Source organism: Myotis myotis, unplaced genomic scaffold (assembly GCF_014108235.1).
Source record: "Myotis myotis isolate mMyoMyo1 unplaced genomic scaffold, mMyoMyo1.p scaffold_m19_p_33, whole genome shotgun sequence".
Lineage (NCBI taxonomy): Eukaryota > Metazoa > Chordata > Mammalia > Chiroptera > Vespertilionidae > Myotis > Myotis myotis.
Window position 1 is genome coordinate 1,706,988 of NW_023416339.1, and position 17,173 is coordinate 1,724,160.

Below are 17,173 nucleotides of genomic sequence, written 5' to 3' on the forward strand. Positions count from 1 at the left end.
CTGTTGTGGTTAGAGGACCAGGGAGAGGGGGCGGGGACAGGATAGGCCAGGGACTTCCAGGAGCACCGTAATTTCTTGCCGGGGTTTAACCTCAGCTGGGGGAGCAGGAGAACTCTGTGGTGGAGAGGGCTGTCTGTCACGGAGGGGAGGGCAGGAGTTGGGGATGGTTGCTTTCTCCCCTGAAAGTTTTGGGGAACTGACAGCTCTGAGGCTGGCAGCAGGGGAGGGGCTGGGTGAGATGCCTTTCCGTAGAGCTTTTGTCGTGAAATTACGGTGGTCTGTGGAGCCTCCCATTCGAGGCGGGTGGAGTGGGTCCCTCCAAGCTGCTCCACTTCCCGCTGTCTCCCTCCCCCATCTCAGAGAGGCCCGGGCAGCCAGCCCATGGTCTGCCCCAAACACCCTGCCACTCCGAGTCTCTTTCCGGGAGTCTCTCCCACCCAGCACCAGACACTCTTCTTGCAGGTCCGGTGGTGGTTTGGATATGCAGCCCTGGATCTTTTCTCTTCAAGAGGCGGGGAGGGAAAAGGAGGTGTTGGGAGCTTGGTGCTAGGGAGGGGTCCTTGCTGGCAAAGGCCCCAGGCCCTTTCTCATCTTCTCCCCCTTCCCCAGGGTAACCTCTAACCACACTTTCCTCCTCCACACCCTTCTGACCAGGTCATGTTCTGAGACCTCCCACCGCCCCCCTCACACACACAGCTGGCAGGAGCCCCCCTGGCTTGGGGAGAGGGGAGACCTTGGCACAGAGGAAACTGGTGGAGGGACAGGCCCACACCTCAGGGCACCAGGGACAGGGAGATAGTGAAGCCCCAGGGCCCAAGCCAGGATCCTCTGGTCCCTGCCCACCTCTGTGCCCTGGGTGCCCCTTCTCCTAAAACAGGGCATGCTCCTGGCTGCTTTGTGCCTGGGGAGCCTTGGGCTGCCTCCCAAGCCAGGACCAGGTCCCAGCCCTTCCTGTCTCCCTTGGGGCCATCTGCTTTGGTGACAAGCCAAGCAGAAGCAGAGAATTCACTGCAAGCCCTCACTCTGGCCAGTCTGTGGGTTCTGCTAGCAGGGAGTTGAGAGGGAGGCCCAGCCATCCTGGATGGAGGGGCCTCTGACTGTCATCACGCTGGGAGGAGGAGGGGAGTCTGGCCATGCTGACCATGAGAGTCCAGATCGCCACTGGGTCAGCAGGGGAGCCTAGGAGTAGGTAGCCCTGGGACATGATGGGGTAGGGTGGGCAGGCCAGTGGGGGCCAACGAGATGCAGTTGAGGTTTTCCTCCTTTTCAGGGAATGGGGGGGTGGGGCGGGGCCCCCCACCTTTCTGACATCAACGCTGCCTTGGTCCCTCCTCCCGAGCCGGGGATGGTTGCAGGTAAATCTGGGTCCGGGGCAGGGGAGGTGGGGGGGGGGGGCCTGGCTGGGGTGGGCTGGGTCTTTATCCTAGCACTTGGTTCCCTCCCTTGCCCACTCTGAGCTGGACCTGGGAGTGCCCCCCTGAGGGACCCTCAGTCGGGCCTGGGCCTTGGAGTGAATTCTCTGCTCACCCCCTCTCTCCTCTGCCAGCACTAACCTTTCTTCCCAGGTGGTCTCCAGCGTGCCTCCCTTGGAGCCAGGACCTCTGCTGAGGGCCCTACCTTGTCTCTCTTCCCTCCACACAGCTTTCCTTCCCCCCTCCCCAACTCTCCTGGGGAGTCCCCTCCCTCCCCATGTCCCACCCCCATCCCTGTGCACCAGTGTCAGTGTCTGCTGCTGAACAAACCCCATGAGAGACCCTGCCGGCTGGGGGCAGGGCTGGGCATCGTAGGGGAGCGGCTGGACTTTTCCAAAAACCCTTCCTGATTGTGTGGGTCCTGGGGGAGGGCACAGGCTGCATCAGGAACCTTGGGTGCTTCCCCTTCCCTGGAATGGGGGGATGCTCCTGACACCCACAGTGGGTACAGAAACATCACTACCTTGCAATTTTTGCAGGAGGAAGAAAGGGGAGTAAAAAAAAAAATCTTTCCTTGTATGGGTGAAGGATGGGACCCTCCACTCTAGCTCTTCCTTGGGAGGTGGAGATGATGGCCAAGAGGCAGGGCACTGAGTCCCTGGAACTTGAAAGCTGCCAGGCAGCAGCTGCAGTGAGGTCTTTCCGCCATGCTTAAGGCACACGAGAAAGTCTCTGGGAGGGCTCTTGCCAAACCCCTTATCCCCAGCCTGTGGGGTCTCTAGCAGCCAGAAAAAGAAAGAGGGGTACCACCTTCTCCCACTAACCCTGCTCTTAATGGCCTCCAGGGTTGACATCTCCAGGGAGAGGGGCAGCTGGGCGGGCAGGGATCCCAGCCCGGAAACCCCCTTCCCATCACCAGCCCTACCAAGCAACCGTGACTGCAGCAGCAGGAGGGGACAGTCTGGCTTCCCCCTGGCCTTGTGACCAACTGCCTCTCTTTCCCCTTTCTCTCTCCTCCCCTCCCTCATCCCTGCACCTCCTCTCCTGTGTCCTCTCCTCCCACCCACCCTGCCCAGTCTTCGTGTGCCCAGGGACCCTGCAGAAGGTGCTGGAGCCCACCTCCACGCACGAGTCGGAGCACCAGTCTGGTGCGTGGTGCAAGGATCCACTGCAGGCGGGGGACCGCATCTACGTCATGCCCTGGATCCCCTACCGCACGGACACGTTGACCGAGTATGCCTCCTGGGAGGACTACGTGGCAGCGCGCCACACCACCACCTACCGCCTGCCCAACCGCGTAGATGGCACCGGCTTTGTGGTCTACGACGGCGCTGTCTTCTACAACAAGGAGCGCACACGCAACATTGTCAAATACGACCTGCGCACACGCATCAAGAGCGGGGAGACAGTCATCAACACTGCCAACTACCATGACACCTCGCCCTACCGCTGGGGAGGCAAGACTGACATCGATCTGGCCGTGGACGAGAATGGGCTGTGGGTCATCTATGCCACTGAGGGCAACAACGGGCGGCTGGTGGTGAGCCAGCTCAACCCCTATACGCTGCGCTTCGAGGGCACGTGGGAAACAGGATACGACAAGCGCTCGGCGTCCAACGCCTTCATGGTGTGCGGTGTCCTCTACGTGCTGCGCTCGGTCTATGTGGATGACGACAGTGAGGCAGCTGGCAACCGCGTGGACTATGCCTTCAACACCAACGCTAACCGCGAGGAGCCGGTCAGCCTGGCCTTCCCCAACCCCTACCAGTTCGTCTCCTCTGTGGACTACAACCCGCGTGACAACCAGCTCTACGTCTGGAACAACTACTTCGTGGTGCGCTATAGCCTGGAGTTTGGGCCTCCGGACCCCAGTGCCGGTGAGGATGGCTCCCGTTCACTGCCCCAGGCCTCACCCCCAGTCCCAGGGTGGGGGGCACACTTGGAGTTCTTAGGGACCTGGAGGTGGGTTGGGGGAGACCTTGAATGGAGTTACACAGCTCATGTTCTAAGCATTTAATTCATCTAATAACCCTCGTAGTCACAGGGATTGTCACTACCCCGTTTACAGATGAGGAAACTAAGCCCTGGGGGTTGGGGGTTAGTTTATGTACTTCGAGGATTTGGACTCAGAACTCTGGGCACCTAACCCCCGAATGCACTGCTTCTCCCAGTGGCCTGTGCACTTTTAGCCATGGAACCCTTATCAACCAAAATCTTGAGTGGAAGCCCAGAGACAGAACGAGGCTGAGCTGCTGCTGCTGTTGATGGGGTGGGGCCTCTCTGTAGTCTCATTTGCCCCCTCAGCTGCCCTGAGCCATCTCTGAGCAGCCCCAGGGGTCCAGGAAGCCTAATCTCATCCAGCTCCCTTTGCATAATGGGAAACTGAGGGCCTCCCACCCGAGGGGAGGGACCTGGCCAGGTTACAGGCCAGAGTGAGAGTAACCGAGGATGGGAGGTGGCCATGTTCCCTGCCTTCATGGCCTGTCCTCTCCAGTTGTTCTTTCAGACCTCAGGGTGCACAGGAGTGAATTCTTAACCCCTTTGGCTGCTTTACATGGTCCTACAGAAGTGAGGGATCTCTGTGGGCAGAGAGAATGCCAGGGGAGAGCCCCTTCCAGACCCAGTGGGGACCAGGACACCTTTCTACTTCATTGGCAAGAAAAACACTAAGATGCCAGGGATCCAAGTACCCAGGCATGCTGTGGCAAGGCCCCGAACATGGGGGTGACTCTGTCTCCTGTCTCCTCTCCATTCCAGGCCCAGCCACTTCCCCGCCCCTCAGCACGACCACCACAGTCCGGCCCACACCCCTCACCAGCACGGCCTCACCTGCAGCCACCACCCCACTCCGCCGGGCACCTCTCACCACACACCCGGTGGGTGCCATCAACCAGCTGGGACCTGACCTGCCTCCAGCCACAGCCCCAGCCCCCAGTACCCGGCGGCCCCCAGCCCCTAATCTGCACGTGTCTCCAGAGCTCTTCTGTGAACCGCGAGAGGTGCGGCGGGTCCAGTGGCCGGCCACCCAGCAGGGCATGCTGGTGGAGAGGCCCTGCCCCAAGGGGACGCGAGGTGAGTGCAGAGGCCTCGGTCACTTCCACTGTGGCTGGTTTGTGGGGTGGCTATTGCTGGTCTGGGCAGGGAAGAGACAGGACATGCCCACCACTCAGCACAGGTGCACTTACCTGTCCATCTCCCCTGCCAGAGCCTGGGTTTTATATGGCAGGGGTACCTGATATCTGCCACTGTGTCCCCAGACTCCAACAGAGCTCCCAGGGCATAGTAGTAGCTCAGTACCCTCCCCCACCCCAAACCCTGTCCCCTCCTGCAGTACTGAGCACCCGCCGCATGAAAAGCACTAGGTAGACCCTGCAGGGAGCCCACAGAGGTGACTTGGGTGTGTCCCAGTCTCAGGCTAAGGCGGACCAGCCCTGGCAACAGCTGATGGCAGGGTAGACGGCAGTTGAAGTGCCAGAGGGGTGAGCCATGACCATGTGCTCCAGGGATCCGAGGGAAGGGTCAGAAGAGGCTTTGTGGAGAGGAGGCTTCCAAGACGGGCTTTGTAAAAGGTTCTATTCCTGTAGGCAAAGATGGAAGGGGAGCCAAGAGGGAGAGCTTGGGAAGTCAGGGGTGACTTATGTCACCTCAGAGTGACACCTCTCTTGACTGTCTGGCCTGCTTCATGTCTGGTCTTCCATGTTCCCCTCACCTACTTGCCCTCTCTGTCATCTCCTTTCCCCCTGCTTTGGCCCCTTTTCTCCTTCCTTGTGGCTCCCTTCTCTGTCCTGTCTGTCTGTCCCTGCAGGAATTGCCTCCTTCCAGTGTCTACCAGCCCTGGGGCTTTGGAACCCCCGGGGCCCTGACCTCAGCAACTGCACCTCCCCCTGGGTCAACCAGGTGGCCCAGAAGGTACCAGTAGCAGCTGCTCCTCTCAGGCACCTGTGCACACTGGGCTCTGGGTGGCTGGGTGCAGGGTGCAGTGGAGCAATGGGACACAGAGGGAGACAAATGGGCGGCAGGTCTGGGAGGCAGGAATGTGGGTCCACTCTCTAGCGTACAGAGTAGGGGAGAGGGCAACCTGGGAGAAGGGGCCGCAGAGAGCAATGAGAAGGGCTGAGCAGGCCGGGCATGTGCAAAGGGACCATGGGGAAGCAAGATGATCCTTGACAGAGCTGGGTCCCCCACTTCTGCCTCATTCAGATCAAGAGCGGGGAGAATGCAGCCAACATTGCCAGTGAGCTGGCCCGCCACACCCGGGGCTCCATTTATGCGGGAGACGTGTCTTCCTCCGTGAAGCTGATGGAACAGCTGCTGGACATCCTGGATGCCCAGCTGCAGGCTCTGCGGCCCATTGAGCGCGAGTCGGCCGGCAAGAACTATAACAAGGTGGGGCCTGGCAGCAGGGCCAATGGGGGGCTCTGTCCTGGAGCCTCAGGAAGGTTCTGGCCTAGTACCTAAGAGCTGGGCTGCCATCCATGATGGTCAGAGGAAGGAAGGACAGAATCCAGGCCTGTTGATCTCCCTCCTGGGATACCTTGGAGGGTCCTGGGGGTTGGGGGATCCCTTAGGAACAACTCTTACTCATGGCCCAGCACCAGGTTGGTGGCAGACACAGAAGAGTGAGAGTGTTGGAATGAGTAGGGCAGGAGGCCAGGCCTGACAGTGCCTCCATCCCTTTCCTTAGATGCACAAGCGGGAGAGAACCTGCAAGGACTACATTAAGGTGAGGCCCAGAGGGCTTCTACTGTCTGAGGCGGGTGGGGCAGGCCCCAGGAGGCACTGGGGGGTGGAGATTGAGTGGAGGGGATACAGAGGCCATCCTGAGGAACTGGAGGATGTGGGGCGACTCATGGCGCCACCCCCAACCTTTCCCCCTCCCCCCAACCCCTCTCCCTGCTCATTTAGGCTGTGGTGGAGACGGTGGACAACCTGCTGCGGCCAGAGGCTCTTGAGTCCTGGAAGGACATGAATGCCACAGAGCAGGTGCATACAGCCACCATGCTCCTGGACGTACTGGAGGAGGGTGCCTTCCTGCTGGCCGACAATGTCAGGGAGCCGGCCCGATTTCTGGCTGCCAAACAGAATGTGGGTGAGTGCTATAGTCTCACCGAGGCAAGTTCAAGTGCAAACCTTGAACTGTGGGGCCCACCTGTTCCAGAGACCACCCTGGCCCTTGACCTTTGGCCCCTGGACTGGGCACAGATTCCAATCCCGTATGCCCTGCCATCCTCTGTCCCACAGTCCTGGAGGTCACGGTTCTGAACACAGAGGGCCAAGTGCAGGAGCTGGTGTTCCCCCAGGAGTACCCGAGCGAAAACTCCATCCAGCTGTCAGCCAACACCATCAAGCAGAACAGCCGCAATGGTCAGTGCCCCTTCTCTTCTCCTTCCTTGTGGCTCCCTGAAGTCCTCTGCTCAAGCTGGGGGAATATAACTCATGGGGTCTCCCAAAGCCCCGGAGGGCCAGGACACTTCAGTCTGCAGGGCTCACTTTGGTGCAGCAGCAGTTGATACTCAGAGCTCAGGGAGGACTGTCCCATTTGAGACTAAGGCACAGGAAGGTTAGGGATTTGCTCAAGATCACACCACAAGTGAGAGGTGCCCAGGGACCCAGCTGCTGTGTGTTCCGGCCTGCTGCCCTGTTGTTTGGCACTGCCTGCAACCGAGCAGTTGTCCCAGGGCAGGGTTCTCTGAGCCCCACTCGCGTGGGCTTCGGCCTGGTAAAGACAGGTCCCAGTGGCCGGAGCTGCACCAGCCAAGGGCTGATGGCAAACCCCACTACACCTGTCCTCCCCAGGGGTGGTCAAAGTTGTCTTCATCCTCTACAACAACCTGGGTCTTTTCCTGTCCACTGAGAACGCCACAGTGAAGCTGGCGAGCGAAACGGGCACGGGCAGCCCAGGGGGCACCTCCCTGGTGGTGAACTCACAGGTCATTGCAGCCTCCATCAATAAGGAGTCCAGTCGTGTCTTCCTCATGGACCCTGTCATCTTTACTGTGGCCCACCTGGAGGTGAGCTGAGGCATCCCCTACCCTCCATGAGGGTCCCAGCATCTTTTGTGTTCCCATGCTGCATATCCTCCCACTGCCTGCTCATCCACCCAGGAGCAAGTCTGCACCCCTCCCTAGGCCATGCACCCCCTCGCAGCCCCCACCTCAACCGCTTAGGTCATTTGTCCCCAGAGATACCAAACTGCCACCTGGAGCTCCAAGCACTTCTCCATGCTTGCTGCTATCCCTGTGGCTGGGTGTGAGGGCTGGAGAGGGACTCCCCAGATCTGACTCCCCGGCCACCACCACACAACAGGCCAAGAACCACTTCAATGCTAACTGCTCCTTCTGGAACTACTCGGAGCGCTCCATGCTGGGCTACTGGTCGACCCAGGGCTGCCGCCTGGTGGAGTCCAACAAGACCCACACCACATGTGCCTGCAGCCACCTCACCAACTTTGCCGTGCTCATGGCTCACCGTGAGATCGTAAGCTGGCTGGCGCTCCGCTGCGCTCTCCTGGCGGGCCCACTCTCTGGCCCAGCTTTGCATGGCATCATAGAGTGAAGCATGGGCAGTGCCAGGGAAGACCAGCTTCATGGGCAGGGGGGCTACCAGTCTTGCCCAGGGGATGAGGCTACACATCTGGTTCTCTCTGGTCATAGTCCCACCTTCTCCCAAGGCCCACTTGAGAAGCAAGTTGGTGTCACCTTTGTCATCTCTCCACATGCCTTCCAGGGCATGAGGAAGTGAGCACGCCACCTGCAGAGCGGTGGGGCCAGCAAGTTGGCCGGGGTAGCGGGGGCAGTAGGCCAGGGGGGTGGGGGCTGCACCAGCAGTACTTGTGGCCTGCAGCCTTGCCCCCAGCTGGCACTTAGCTGAGCCCAGGGTGAGCCCGGCTGTGGGCAGGGGTGCTGAGTGTACCCTCTGCTGTCCCCCAGTACCAGGGCCGCATCAACGAGCTGCTGCTGTCAGTCATCACCTGGGTAGGCATCGTGATCTCCCTGGTCTGCTTGGCCATCTGCATCTCCACCTTCTGCTTCCTGCGGGGACTGCAGACTGACCGCAATACCATCCACAAGAACCTGTGCATCAACCTCTTCTTGGCTGAGCTGCTCTTCCTGGTTGGCATAGACAAGACTCAGTATGAGGTGGGCCAGGCACAAGGTAGGGGGTGGGGGAAGGCAGGAGAGGCCACCTTGGCTGGCAGCCCCTCATTTGTGGTGCCCTCGCCCCCCAGATTGCCTGCCCCATCTTCGCTGGCCTGCTGCACTACTTTTTCCTGGCTGCCTTCTCCTGGCTGTGCCTGGAGGGTGTGCACCTTTATCTGCTGCTGGTAGAGGTGTTTGAGAGCGAGTACTCCCGCACCAAGTACTACTACCTAGGTGGCTACTGCTTCCCAGCCCTGGTGGTAGGCATCGCAGCTGCCATTGACTACCGCAGCTATGGCACCGAGAAGGCGTGAGTGCCTCCCCCTACCCCCATCTCTCCTCTTGCCTGGTTCCCTGCTCAACAGCAGGACCCTTGGGGCACTGGGCTCCTGGGGTCAGAGGGAGGGGCCCCCCTCTGCCTCTATCTACCTGGCCCTGCTTCCTTTATAGTTGCTGGCTCCGAGTGGATAATTATTTCATCTGGAGCTTCATTGGGCCCGTCTCCTTTGTTATTGTGGTAAGCTGGAAGGTGGTACCCCAGTACTGCGTCTCCATCCTTTATCCAGGCTAGCCTTGTCCCCGTGCAATCCCAGTCTCCCCAAGCCCTTGAAAACCATGGGAACTGAACAGCCAACTAAGAGGATGAGAGCACAGCGGGTCTGTAGAGCTCCAGCATTGAGGTTCACCCATCTAGGAGCTGGAATTTGAGCCCCTGCTCTATGGCAGGCTGTGGGCCCCGTCTTTCCAGTAGTGGGAACCCTGTTAACCGACAGTTACACCAGTCAGTGAGCACCTGGGGCAGGTATACCTGTAGAAGAGGCCCGGAAGAAGGAGGTCCAGGCTGAGACTTGGCCAGAAATTCACACCACAGGCAAAGCAACCCCAGCACAGCCCCTCCCCTTGTCCTGCCCCCAGGTGAACCTGGTGTTCCTCATGGTGACCCTGCACAAGATGATCCGGAGCTCATCTGTGCTCAAGCCTGACTCGAGTCGCCTAGACAACATTAAGTGAGCACCCCCTCCCTGCACCCCTGCCACAAAAACTCCACACTGGCCCGGCCTCTCCCAGGACTTTGTAAAATGTAGTGCTGTCACTCTGTTGTCACACAATGTGATTTAAGGACAAAGATGGTGTTTTATTGTGCTCGTTATATATCTACCTAATGTGTATTAAAAAACCTGGCACTAGCACATTCAACCTGTGGTTTGGGGGACATAACTGAATAACTGCTTAGGGCAAGACTGAATTCAAAAGTGAGTCTATTTCAGGGCAAGTTAAAGAGAAATAGGCAGCAAAAGATAATTTAAGGGTCTAGAAATAGGGCCAAAAGGATGAAAGATGCAGGGAATGACTGACCATTCACAAACCCCAACCCCCGACTTCTGCTTGCCCCTCAGGCCCAGGGTAGGTGGAAGTGTCGCTGGGCAGGCCATTATCCTGAGGCCTACTCACTTAGGTGGGTCTTTGCAGAGAGCGTCCAGGCCCAAGGAGGCCAACAGGGGAAGCATCACCACTAGCGGGTCTTTGATGTCCCTGTCTTCCCTCCCCACCCACCCCAGATCCTGGGCCCTGGGGGCCATCGCGCTGCTCTTCCTGCTGGGCCTCACCTGGGCTTTCGGCCTCCTCTTCATCAATAAGGAGTCGGTAGTCATGGCCTATCTCTTTACCACCTTCAACGCCTTCCAGGGGGTCTTCATCTTCGTCTTTCACTGCGCCTTACAGAAGAAGGTGAGGTCAGGGAGGAGGCCCAGGTAGCCTGACTTCTGTAGGGACCCGTGTCTGCTGCAAGGGGAGCATGGGCTCAGCGTCCGGGAGGATTTAGCCAGGGGTGAAGAAGGATCTGGAAAAGAGCAGGATAGAGGACTGGAAGAGCAAGAAAGCAGGGTGGATTTGGGACATGGTGATGGCCTCTTCCCAGGGTGTGGGGCACCAAGCAGGCATGCAAAATGGAGATGATCCTGGGCCCCATCCAGACAAATGTTTCCTACTTAAATAGTTATGAGATGAACTATGAGTTTTGTGGTGATAGAAAGTTTCCTTTTTAAATAAAACATGTTAAAATCTAAATCAGGGGTCCTCAAACTTTTTAAACAGGGGGCCAGTTCACTGTCCCTCGGACCGTTGGAGGGCCGGACTATAGTTTAAAAAAAAACTATGAACAAATTCTTATGCACACTGCACATATCTTATTTTGAAGTAAAAAAACAAAACGGGAACAAATACAATATTTGTATTTGCAGGTGGCCCGCGGGCCGTAGTTTGAGGGCCCCTGATCTAAATCTTAAGAAAGTAAATGAAGGTGATAACAGAAGCAGAGGAATGTGGAGAGGGCATACAGGACTCAAGCCATGGAAACTGAGCCAAGGCATTTGTGTACTTGGTCCTGAAGGCAGTGTGGGGCCCTGTCAGTGTTAGTCTCGGGAGACAGTGAGGTGGGTAAGGCTAAGGTTGGGGATGGAGATACCAATCAGAGTCCTGCAAGTTTGACTGTATCCTTCCTCCTCTTAAAACTGGCAGCCCCCATTGGACACACAGGGACAGTGACATCCTTATAGGAACCTCCAGGCACGCAAGGTCCAACCAGAGCCCCCTCTGTTCCCTTTCTTCCAGCAGTGCCCTCTGCCCTCTCAGACACCTAGACATGGACCGTCCTCATGGCTTGTTCCCTGCTCCTCCCCAGATATCACAGGGCCTGCTGTCTGTTTCTCTCAAGTCTTTGCCGAAATGTCTGCTTCTCAGTGAGGCCTCTCCTGATGATTTGAAATCTGCAAACCACCACCACCCCCCCACACCCCCCAGCACTGCCTAACCCCTCCCCAGCCATAGGTCCTTCGCAGCACCTAACACCATAGACATCCTACATTATGTACTGATGTTTGCATCTATGTTATGTCTCTGTCTACTAAAATAGCAGCTCTGAAAGGTAGGGCTTTATGTCTCATTTGTTCTGATTATCCCCGGAGCCTAAACAGTGCCTGACACATAGAGGATATGCATTAAAGAGCTGTTGAGTCATTGAATGGATAAGAAACTGGTGGAGGTGAAGAACGGAAGATGGGCCTGAGCAAGGAAAGAGAGTCTACCTGGCTGGCTGCTGGGGGACAGAACAGGTTTCTGGTGCCTGCTTGTAGCTTGGTCTCTGGACTCCTCTGAGTGGGGGCGCCTGCGACCAGCTGCCTGTTCTCCTCGCCCCCCAGGTGCACAAGGAGTACAGCAAGTGCCTGCGACACTCCTACTGCTGCATCCGCTCCCCGCCCGGGGGGGCTCATGGCTCGCTTAAGACCTCAGCCATGCGGAGCAACACCCGCTACTACACAGGGACCCAGGTATCTGAGCTGGGGCGGGCACTAGGCAGGCTCCCTGGGCTGAGTGTTAGACCCAGGAGCCCAGAGGCAGGGCAGTGCTTTGCCCAGGTCCTTGGTGGTGTTCATCAGGCGAGTGGTCTCAGAAAGTTTCTGGAGGGTGGGCAGCTTGAGGGTCCCCTTATGTCTGGGCTGTGTCCCCAGAGCCGAATCCGGAGGATGTGGAATGACACCGTGAGGAAACAGACAGAATCTTCCTTCATGGCGGGTGACATCAACAGTACCCCTACCCTGAACCGAGGTGAGACAGCATCCCTCGCCCCTGGCTCCAGTCCCTTGAGATTCCTGGCCTGTGTCTCCAAGCCGCCCTGTTACTTCTGACCTCCTGGGCAGGTACCATGGGGAACCACCTGCTGACCAACCCCGTGCTTCAGCCTCGTGGCGGCACCAGCCCCTACAACACCCTCATCGCCGAGTCAGTGGGCTTCAATCCCTCCTCACCCCCTGTCTTCAACTCCCCAGGTAAGAATACTCTAGTTCTGGGAGAGGGCAACAGCCCAGGTCAGGGAGTGTGGGGTCTGCATCCTGAGGGGTTTTCACTTGGGGTGCCCTCATGCCTCCTGAACTGAGCCTGGACTCAGCATTCCAAGCCCATTCACCTTCTTTCTTTTCCCTCCTGGCCTGGCACCTGCAGGGAGCTACCGGGAACCCAGTAAGTGAGACTTTCCTGGTAACATTTCCGAGGCTGGGAGGGGAACGAGACAGTGGCCTCCTTGGATGGCCTCACTTATTTAGGGAGGAGAACTCATAGAGTGCGTCCCCGTCTCGCCCCAACACACACGCACAAGCATATGCATGCAGTCTCTGGTTTGGCAGCTGGTTGGTGGTGTATTTGGGCTTCAGGTGGGGAATGAAGATGAGGGTCAAGCACAAGTTTCCCTCCCAGCCAGGGGCTCAGAATCTTAGCAGTGTGAGACTTCCTCATCCCAGTCTTCTCACACCACTAAGATTCTGAGTCCCTGGCTGGGAGGGAAACCTGGGAAAACTGGTCTCCACCCCCTCTTCCACCAACCTGCATGATGGGTGGCCCCACTGCCAATGAGGAAAAGAGGGAATGGAAGACCCCAGTCCCCAGGGGCAGGGGTAAAACCAGGCAGCCCCACCTCACATGGCCTGGATCCTTCCCAATGCCTGCCCCTCCCCCTGAGCAGCCCCCTTCTGCCTGCAGAGCACCCCTTGGGAGGCCGGGAAGCCTGCGGCATGGACACACTGCCCCTCAACGGCAACTTCAACAACAGTTACTCCTTGCGAAGTGGGGATTTCCCTCCCGGGGATGGGGCACCTGAGCCACCCCGAGGCCGGAACCTGGCAGATGCTGCCGCCTTTGAGAAGATGATCATCTCAGAGCTGGTGCACAACAACCTGCGGGGTGGCAGCAGCGGGGCCAAAGGCCCTCCACCACCTGAGCCCCCGGTGCCACCTGTGCCGGGGGGTGGCAGTGAGGAAGAGGCTGGTGGGCCCGGGGGTGCTGACCGGGCGGAGATTGAACTTCTCTACAAGGCCCTGGAGGAGCCACTGCTGCTGCCCCGGGCCCAGTCGGTGCTGTACCAGAGCGATCTGGACGAGTCAGAGAGCTGCACAGCAGAGGACGGGGCCACCAGCCGGCCCCTCTCCTCCCCTCCGGGCCGGGACTCCCTCTATGCCAGTGGGGCCAACCTTCGGGACTCGCCCTCCTACCCGGACAGCAGCCCTGAGGGGCCCAGTGAGGCCCTGCCCCCACCCCCGCCCGCGCCCCCTGTCCCCCCTGAAATCTATTACACCTCGCGCCCACCAGCCTTGGTGGCCCGAAACCCCCTGCAGGGCTACTACCAGGTGCGGCGGCCCAGCCACGAAGGCTATTTGGCAGCCCCAGGCCTTGAGGGGCCAGGGCCTGATGGGGATGGGCAGATGCAGCTGGTCACCAGCCTCTGAGGGACCTCATGGACCGGGGGCTGGTAGCCCAGGCCAGGGAGGGAACCCTGAGTAGGGCTCTGAGGGGATAGGGAGACTGAAGGAGGCAGTGGCTGGTGGGCCACTCTCCAGGCATCCCTGGTCTGAGGGCCCTCGAGGCCTCTTGGGGGCCCTGCTGTGGGGACCTGAGGTGCAGGGTTCACAGATAGGGTTTCCCACCAGCCACACGCACCAGCTTACTTTGGGGGAAGTGCCATGAGGAGGAACCCAGAGGTCCCAAGGGGAATAAGGAAGGAGAAATTGGAAGGGTACATCTCACTCTTGACTTCCCCCTCCCCGCTGCTCTTCCTATCTGCTGGAGAGAAATGAGGGCTTTGGTGTCCCTGGACCAAAGGCCTTGCTAGATGGAACTTATCAATCTGCACCTCTTTCTGTAGTCAGAAATGCTGGGCTGCACCAGGAGGGAGCAATGGGGGCAGAAGGACAGATGGACAGGTTCCTCCTGCACTACAGTTCCCTGCTCCCTAGAGACTGGGGCCTCTGGCCCAGGAGATAAGCCCCAGGGCAAGAGGAATGGGCATTTGTGGCTGGTGGTGTAAAGGTTGAATTTTCTCTGAAGCTCCTTCCCTCTGCTCTTAGTCCCTGCCTCCCCAGCAAACCTGTCCCCTTTGCCCTCCTCAAGTGCACCCACTGACCCCCTCCCTTGGGGTGACTCCTGATGAAGCACAACTCCCTGAAGGGCCCCCAGCCCACAGGGGTGGCCATATTTGGGCAGTTCCAATCCTGTGGGCTTGGCTATCTGGGGAGCAGATTTTGGGTCTGGATCTCCCTGGGGAGTGGGTCCTGGGTTTGGATCTTTCCCTAGGGGCCCTCTTTCCCTTCCTCTTTCCTCCTCTCCCACTGCTGTAAATATTTCAAAGAAATGGAAAAGACAAAAAAAAAAGAAAGAAAATCTCATCACTTGAAGCCACCAGGAGCCTGCGGCCCAGCCGGCCCGGGCTTTCTCCGGAGCAGAGCTATACCGCTGGGCCTTGCAGCCTGGACTTCTCCGTGTACGTGTGCATCCCCAGCCAGGTGGGCGGCCACCAGAGCAGCTTTTTACAATCCAGAGACAGAAAAAAATCTAGAAGCAACAGCGAAACAAAGAACCTGTTTCCTTCCAGGCACCTATTTCTGTTGCCTCCCTCCCTGCTCCGCCTGACCCTGGCATCAGTCAGCCCTCCTGGGGCGTGTACCTCACTGCCTGCCCCAGGACCGGGGACCTGTCTACCCCTTCCCTCCCCACTGGCCCAGGGGAGGCACCCCTCACACCCAAAGATGCTTTTGCCAAGATGGCTGTGCTGTCCCTTTGAGTTCCTGCCTCTTGTACATTGCTTCTGGAACTCTGGGCTGGGGATGAGCGGCTGATTTCCTGCCTAGAGAGGTTGATGGGGGAGGAAAATGAGGACAGCAGGGTTTGATGTGACTGAGGAGGGAGGACCAGGAATGATGAGGTGGTCTTGTTTGGGTGGGAGTGGGGGTGGTATAGGGTGCAAAGGTGAAATATCACCTTCCCTACCCTACACCCTCCAACAGAGGAGGCAAAGCAAGATACCAGGGCCTCCAGTCAGGACACCCATGTTCTGGGGGCTCAACCCTAAACCTGTAGGCCCTAAAGAAGTGTCAGGCTTGGAATGTCTCCTGAGTACCTCTTCTGGTCCCCTCTCTAGCCTGTCACCCTGGCCCTCCAGAACACACACATACACACACACTCTGGGGGTAGCATAGTCCCATTGCCACACTAACACAGCCCCATAATTGCCATTTCCTCAGGGGTGGCTCTCCACCTCTGCTCTGACCCCCTCCTTGTCTTTTTTGCCCCTTCCTCTTTTCTCACAAGTGCCATGAGTTTTCAAACATCTTTGGGTCTCAGTCTGCTGCTACCATGAACTTTTTGGGTTAAAGGGGAAGGGCTCTAGGGAGAAACTAGAGAAAAGGGACAGGTAGGTGGCTGGAGGGGCCCTTTTTGCTGCTAGAAAGCCCCTCCCTTCTGGGGAGCTGAGGCTGGCTTGTCCCCGTCAGGGGAGAAGGGGTCAGACCAAAGATGGTGGTTTGTCCTGTGTGGGAGTACATGTGTGGGGAGAAGGCAGTGTTGGGTTCCATCTCTAGCTTCTCCTGGCAGGGAGGCTTAACCCTGTTCACCAGAAGACCATGGGTGAGTCTGGACCCAGAGAAGTAAGAGTGGGGATGATCTCGTCCAGATGGCTCTGTGAGGAGGATGGGAACCAGCTATGTGACCTGCCTTGGTTTCAAGAGGGGCAATTAGAGGTCTGCAAAGAGCTGGCAGGAGACACAGGTAAATGGAGGAGTTGGCCTGACACCAAGAGGACTTGAAAAGTTAGCAGGGTGGGAGAGTTTCCAGGGGAACTGGAGGCATGCAAGGAGTCCTCCATCCTCTCCCTGCCCAGCCCTCCTTTTATCTCCAGACACGGACAATCAAGGGGAGAGAGGGTAAGTGGGTCCCTTGGTTCCCATTCCAGCCAGGTTCACCAAGGTGAATTCCTAGGCCTCAAAGCTGTGTGGCAGGGCCCCCTGGTGGGGCTGAACACCACTGCAGCACAGTGCAAAACACCACCCAGAGCCCAGGTGTCCATCCCCGCACCCCAACCAGACCTGGTGCCTTGACTCCCCCCACCCCAGCTGGGACAGTATAGAGAAGAAAGGGTCTTGGTTTCCTCTCCTATTTCCTTCCTTGATTCATTTGCTTCTCAATCTTGTTAATTTTTATCTGGGGTGGTTTTGTTTTGTGGGTGTGTTTTTTTTGTTTCCCTTGCCTTCCTTACTGTGTTTCCACCTCTTTGCATTTTTTTTTTGCTGTCTCTATGTTCCTCTTCTCTCAATTTCTCTGTCCATTCGGGCCTCCCCTCCTCCATGCCCCCAGTCCCTCCTTGGTCTCCTTTTCGATATGCCAAACCAATTTTGGGTCGAGTGCATTTAACGAGAACAAAACAAAAGGCTCATAACAACAAGAACGTTTCAGAAAAAAAGTTTTAAAAAATTGTTGAGTCAAAAAAACAATAAAGAAAATAAGAATTTCTTGGAATGATGAGTGGTGTGACTCATTGAGGGGTGAAAACTGGTGAGTGAATCTGCACTGAGCACCCACCTGAGGCTCTGACACTGAAGAGCCTGCACTGTAACATTTAGAACCCATGGCAGAGGCCTGGAGTCACAGAACCAGAACCTACTCAAAACTTGGTAGGTTCTTGGGCCTGGCTGAGCAGCAATTCGGGTACAGTTTTTCGTTGAACACTCTAGGGTGGGTAAAGGTTATTAAAACTCCACTTTAAAGACAGGGAAACTGAGGCTTACAATATCTGCGTGCACACCC

At 57.7% G+C, this 17,173-nt stretch overlaps 1 protein-coding gene across 6 annotated transcripts in view; it reads left to right on the forward strand.

Annotated features, from left to right (window-relative positions):
• ADGRL1 (adhesion G protein-coupled receptor L1) overlaps positions 1–16,885 on the forward strand; it is a 43,689-nt gene extending 26,804 nt beyond the window's left edge. For 3 of the 6 annotated variants that reach the window (XM_036302742.1, XM_036302744.1, XM_036302743.1), the window contains 19 exons: positions 2,489–3,289; positions 4,170–4,484; positions 5,218–5,321; positions 5,613–5,798; positions 6,097–6,135; positions 6,318–6,501; positions 6,654–6,776; positions 7,209–7,423; positions 7,719–7,889; positions 8,342–8,551; positions 8,641–8,861; positions 9,002–9,068; positions 9,467–9,558; positions 10,111–10,279; positions 11,749–11,877; positions 12,058–12,154; positions 12,247–12,375; positions 12,548–12,565; positions 13,082–16,885. In XM_036302742.1, coding sequence (XP_036158635.1) covers positions 2,489–3,289; positions 4,170–4,484; positions 5,218–5,321; positions 5,613–5,798; positions 6,097–6,135; positions 6,318–6,501; positions 6,654–6,776; positions 7,209–7,423; positions 7,719–7,889; positions 8,342–8,551; positions 8,641–8,861; positions 9,002–9,068; positions 9,467–9,558; positions 10,111–10,279; positions 11,749–11,877; positions 12,058–12,154; positions 12,247–12,375; positions 12,548–12,565; positions 13,082–13,824 — 4,013 coding nt within the window. In that variant the 3' untranslated portion in view covers positions 13,825–16,885. The remainder of the gene's footprint in view (positions 1–2,488; positions 3,290–4,169; positions 4,485–5,217; positions 5,322–5,612; positions 5,799–6,096; positions 6,136–6,317; positions 6,502–6,653; positions 6,777–7,208; positions 7,424–7,718; positions 7,890–8,341; positions 8,552–8,640; positions 8,862–9,001; positions 9,069–9,466; positions 9,559–10,110; positions 10,280–11,748; positions 11,878–12,057; positions 12,155–12,246; positions 12,376–12,547; positions 12,566–13,081) is intronic. The other 3 variants (XM_036302746.1, XM_036302747.1, XM_036302745.1) reach the window with 2 other exon arrangements.
• Positions 16,886–17,173: the final 288 nt, after the last annotated feature.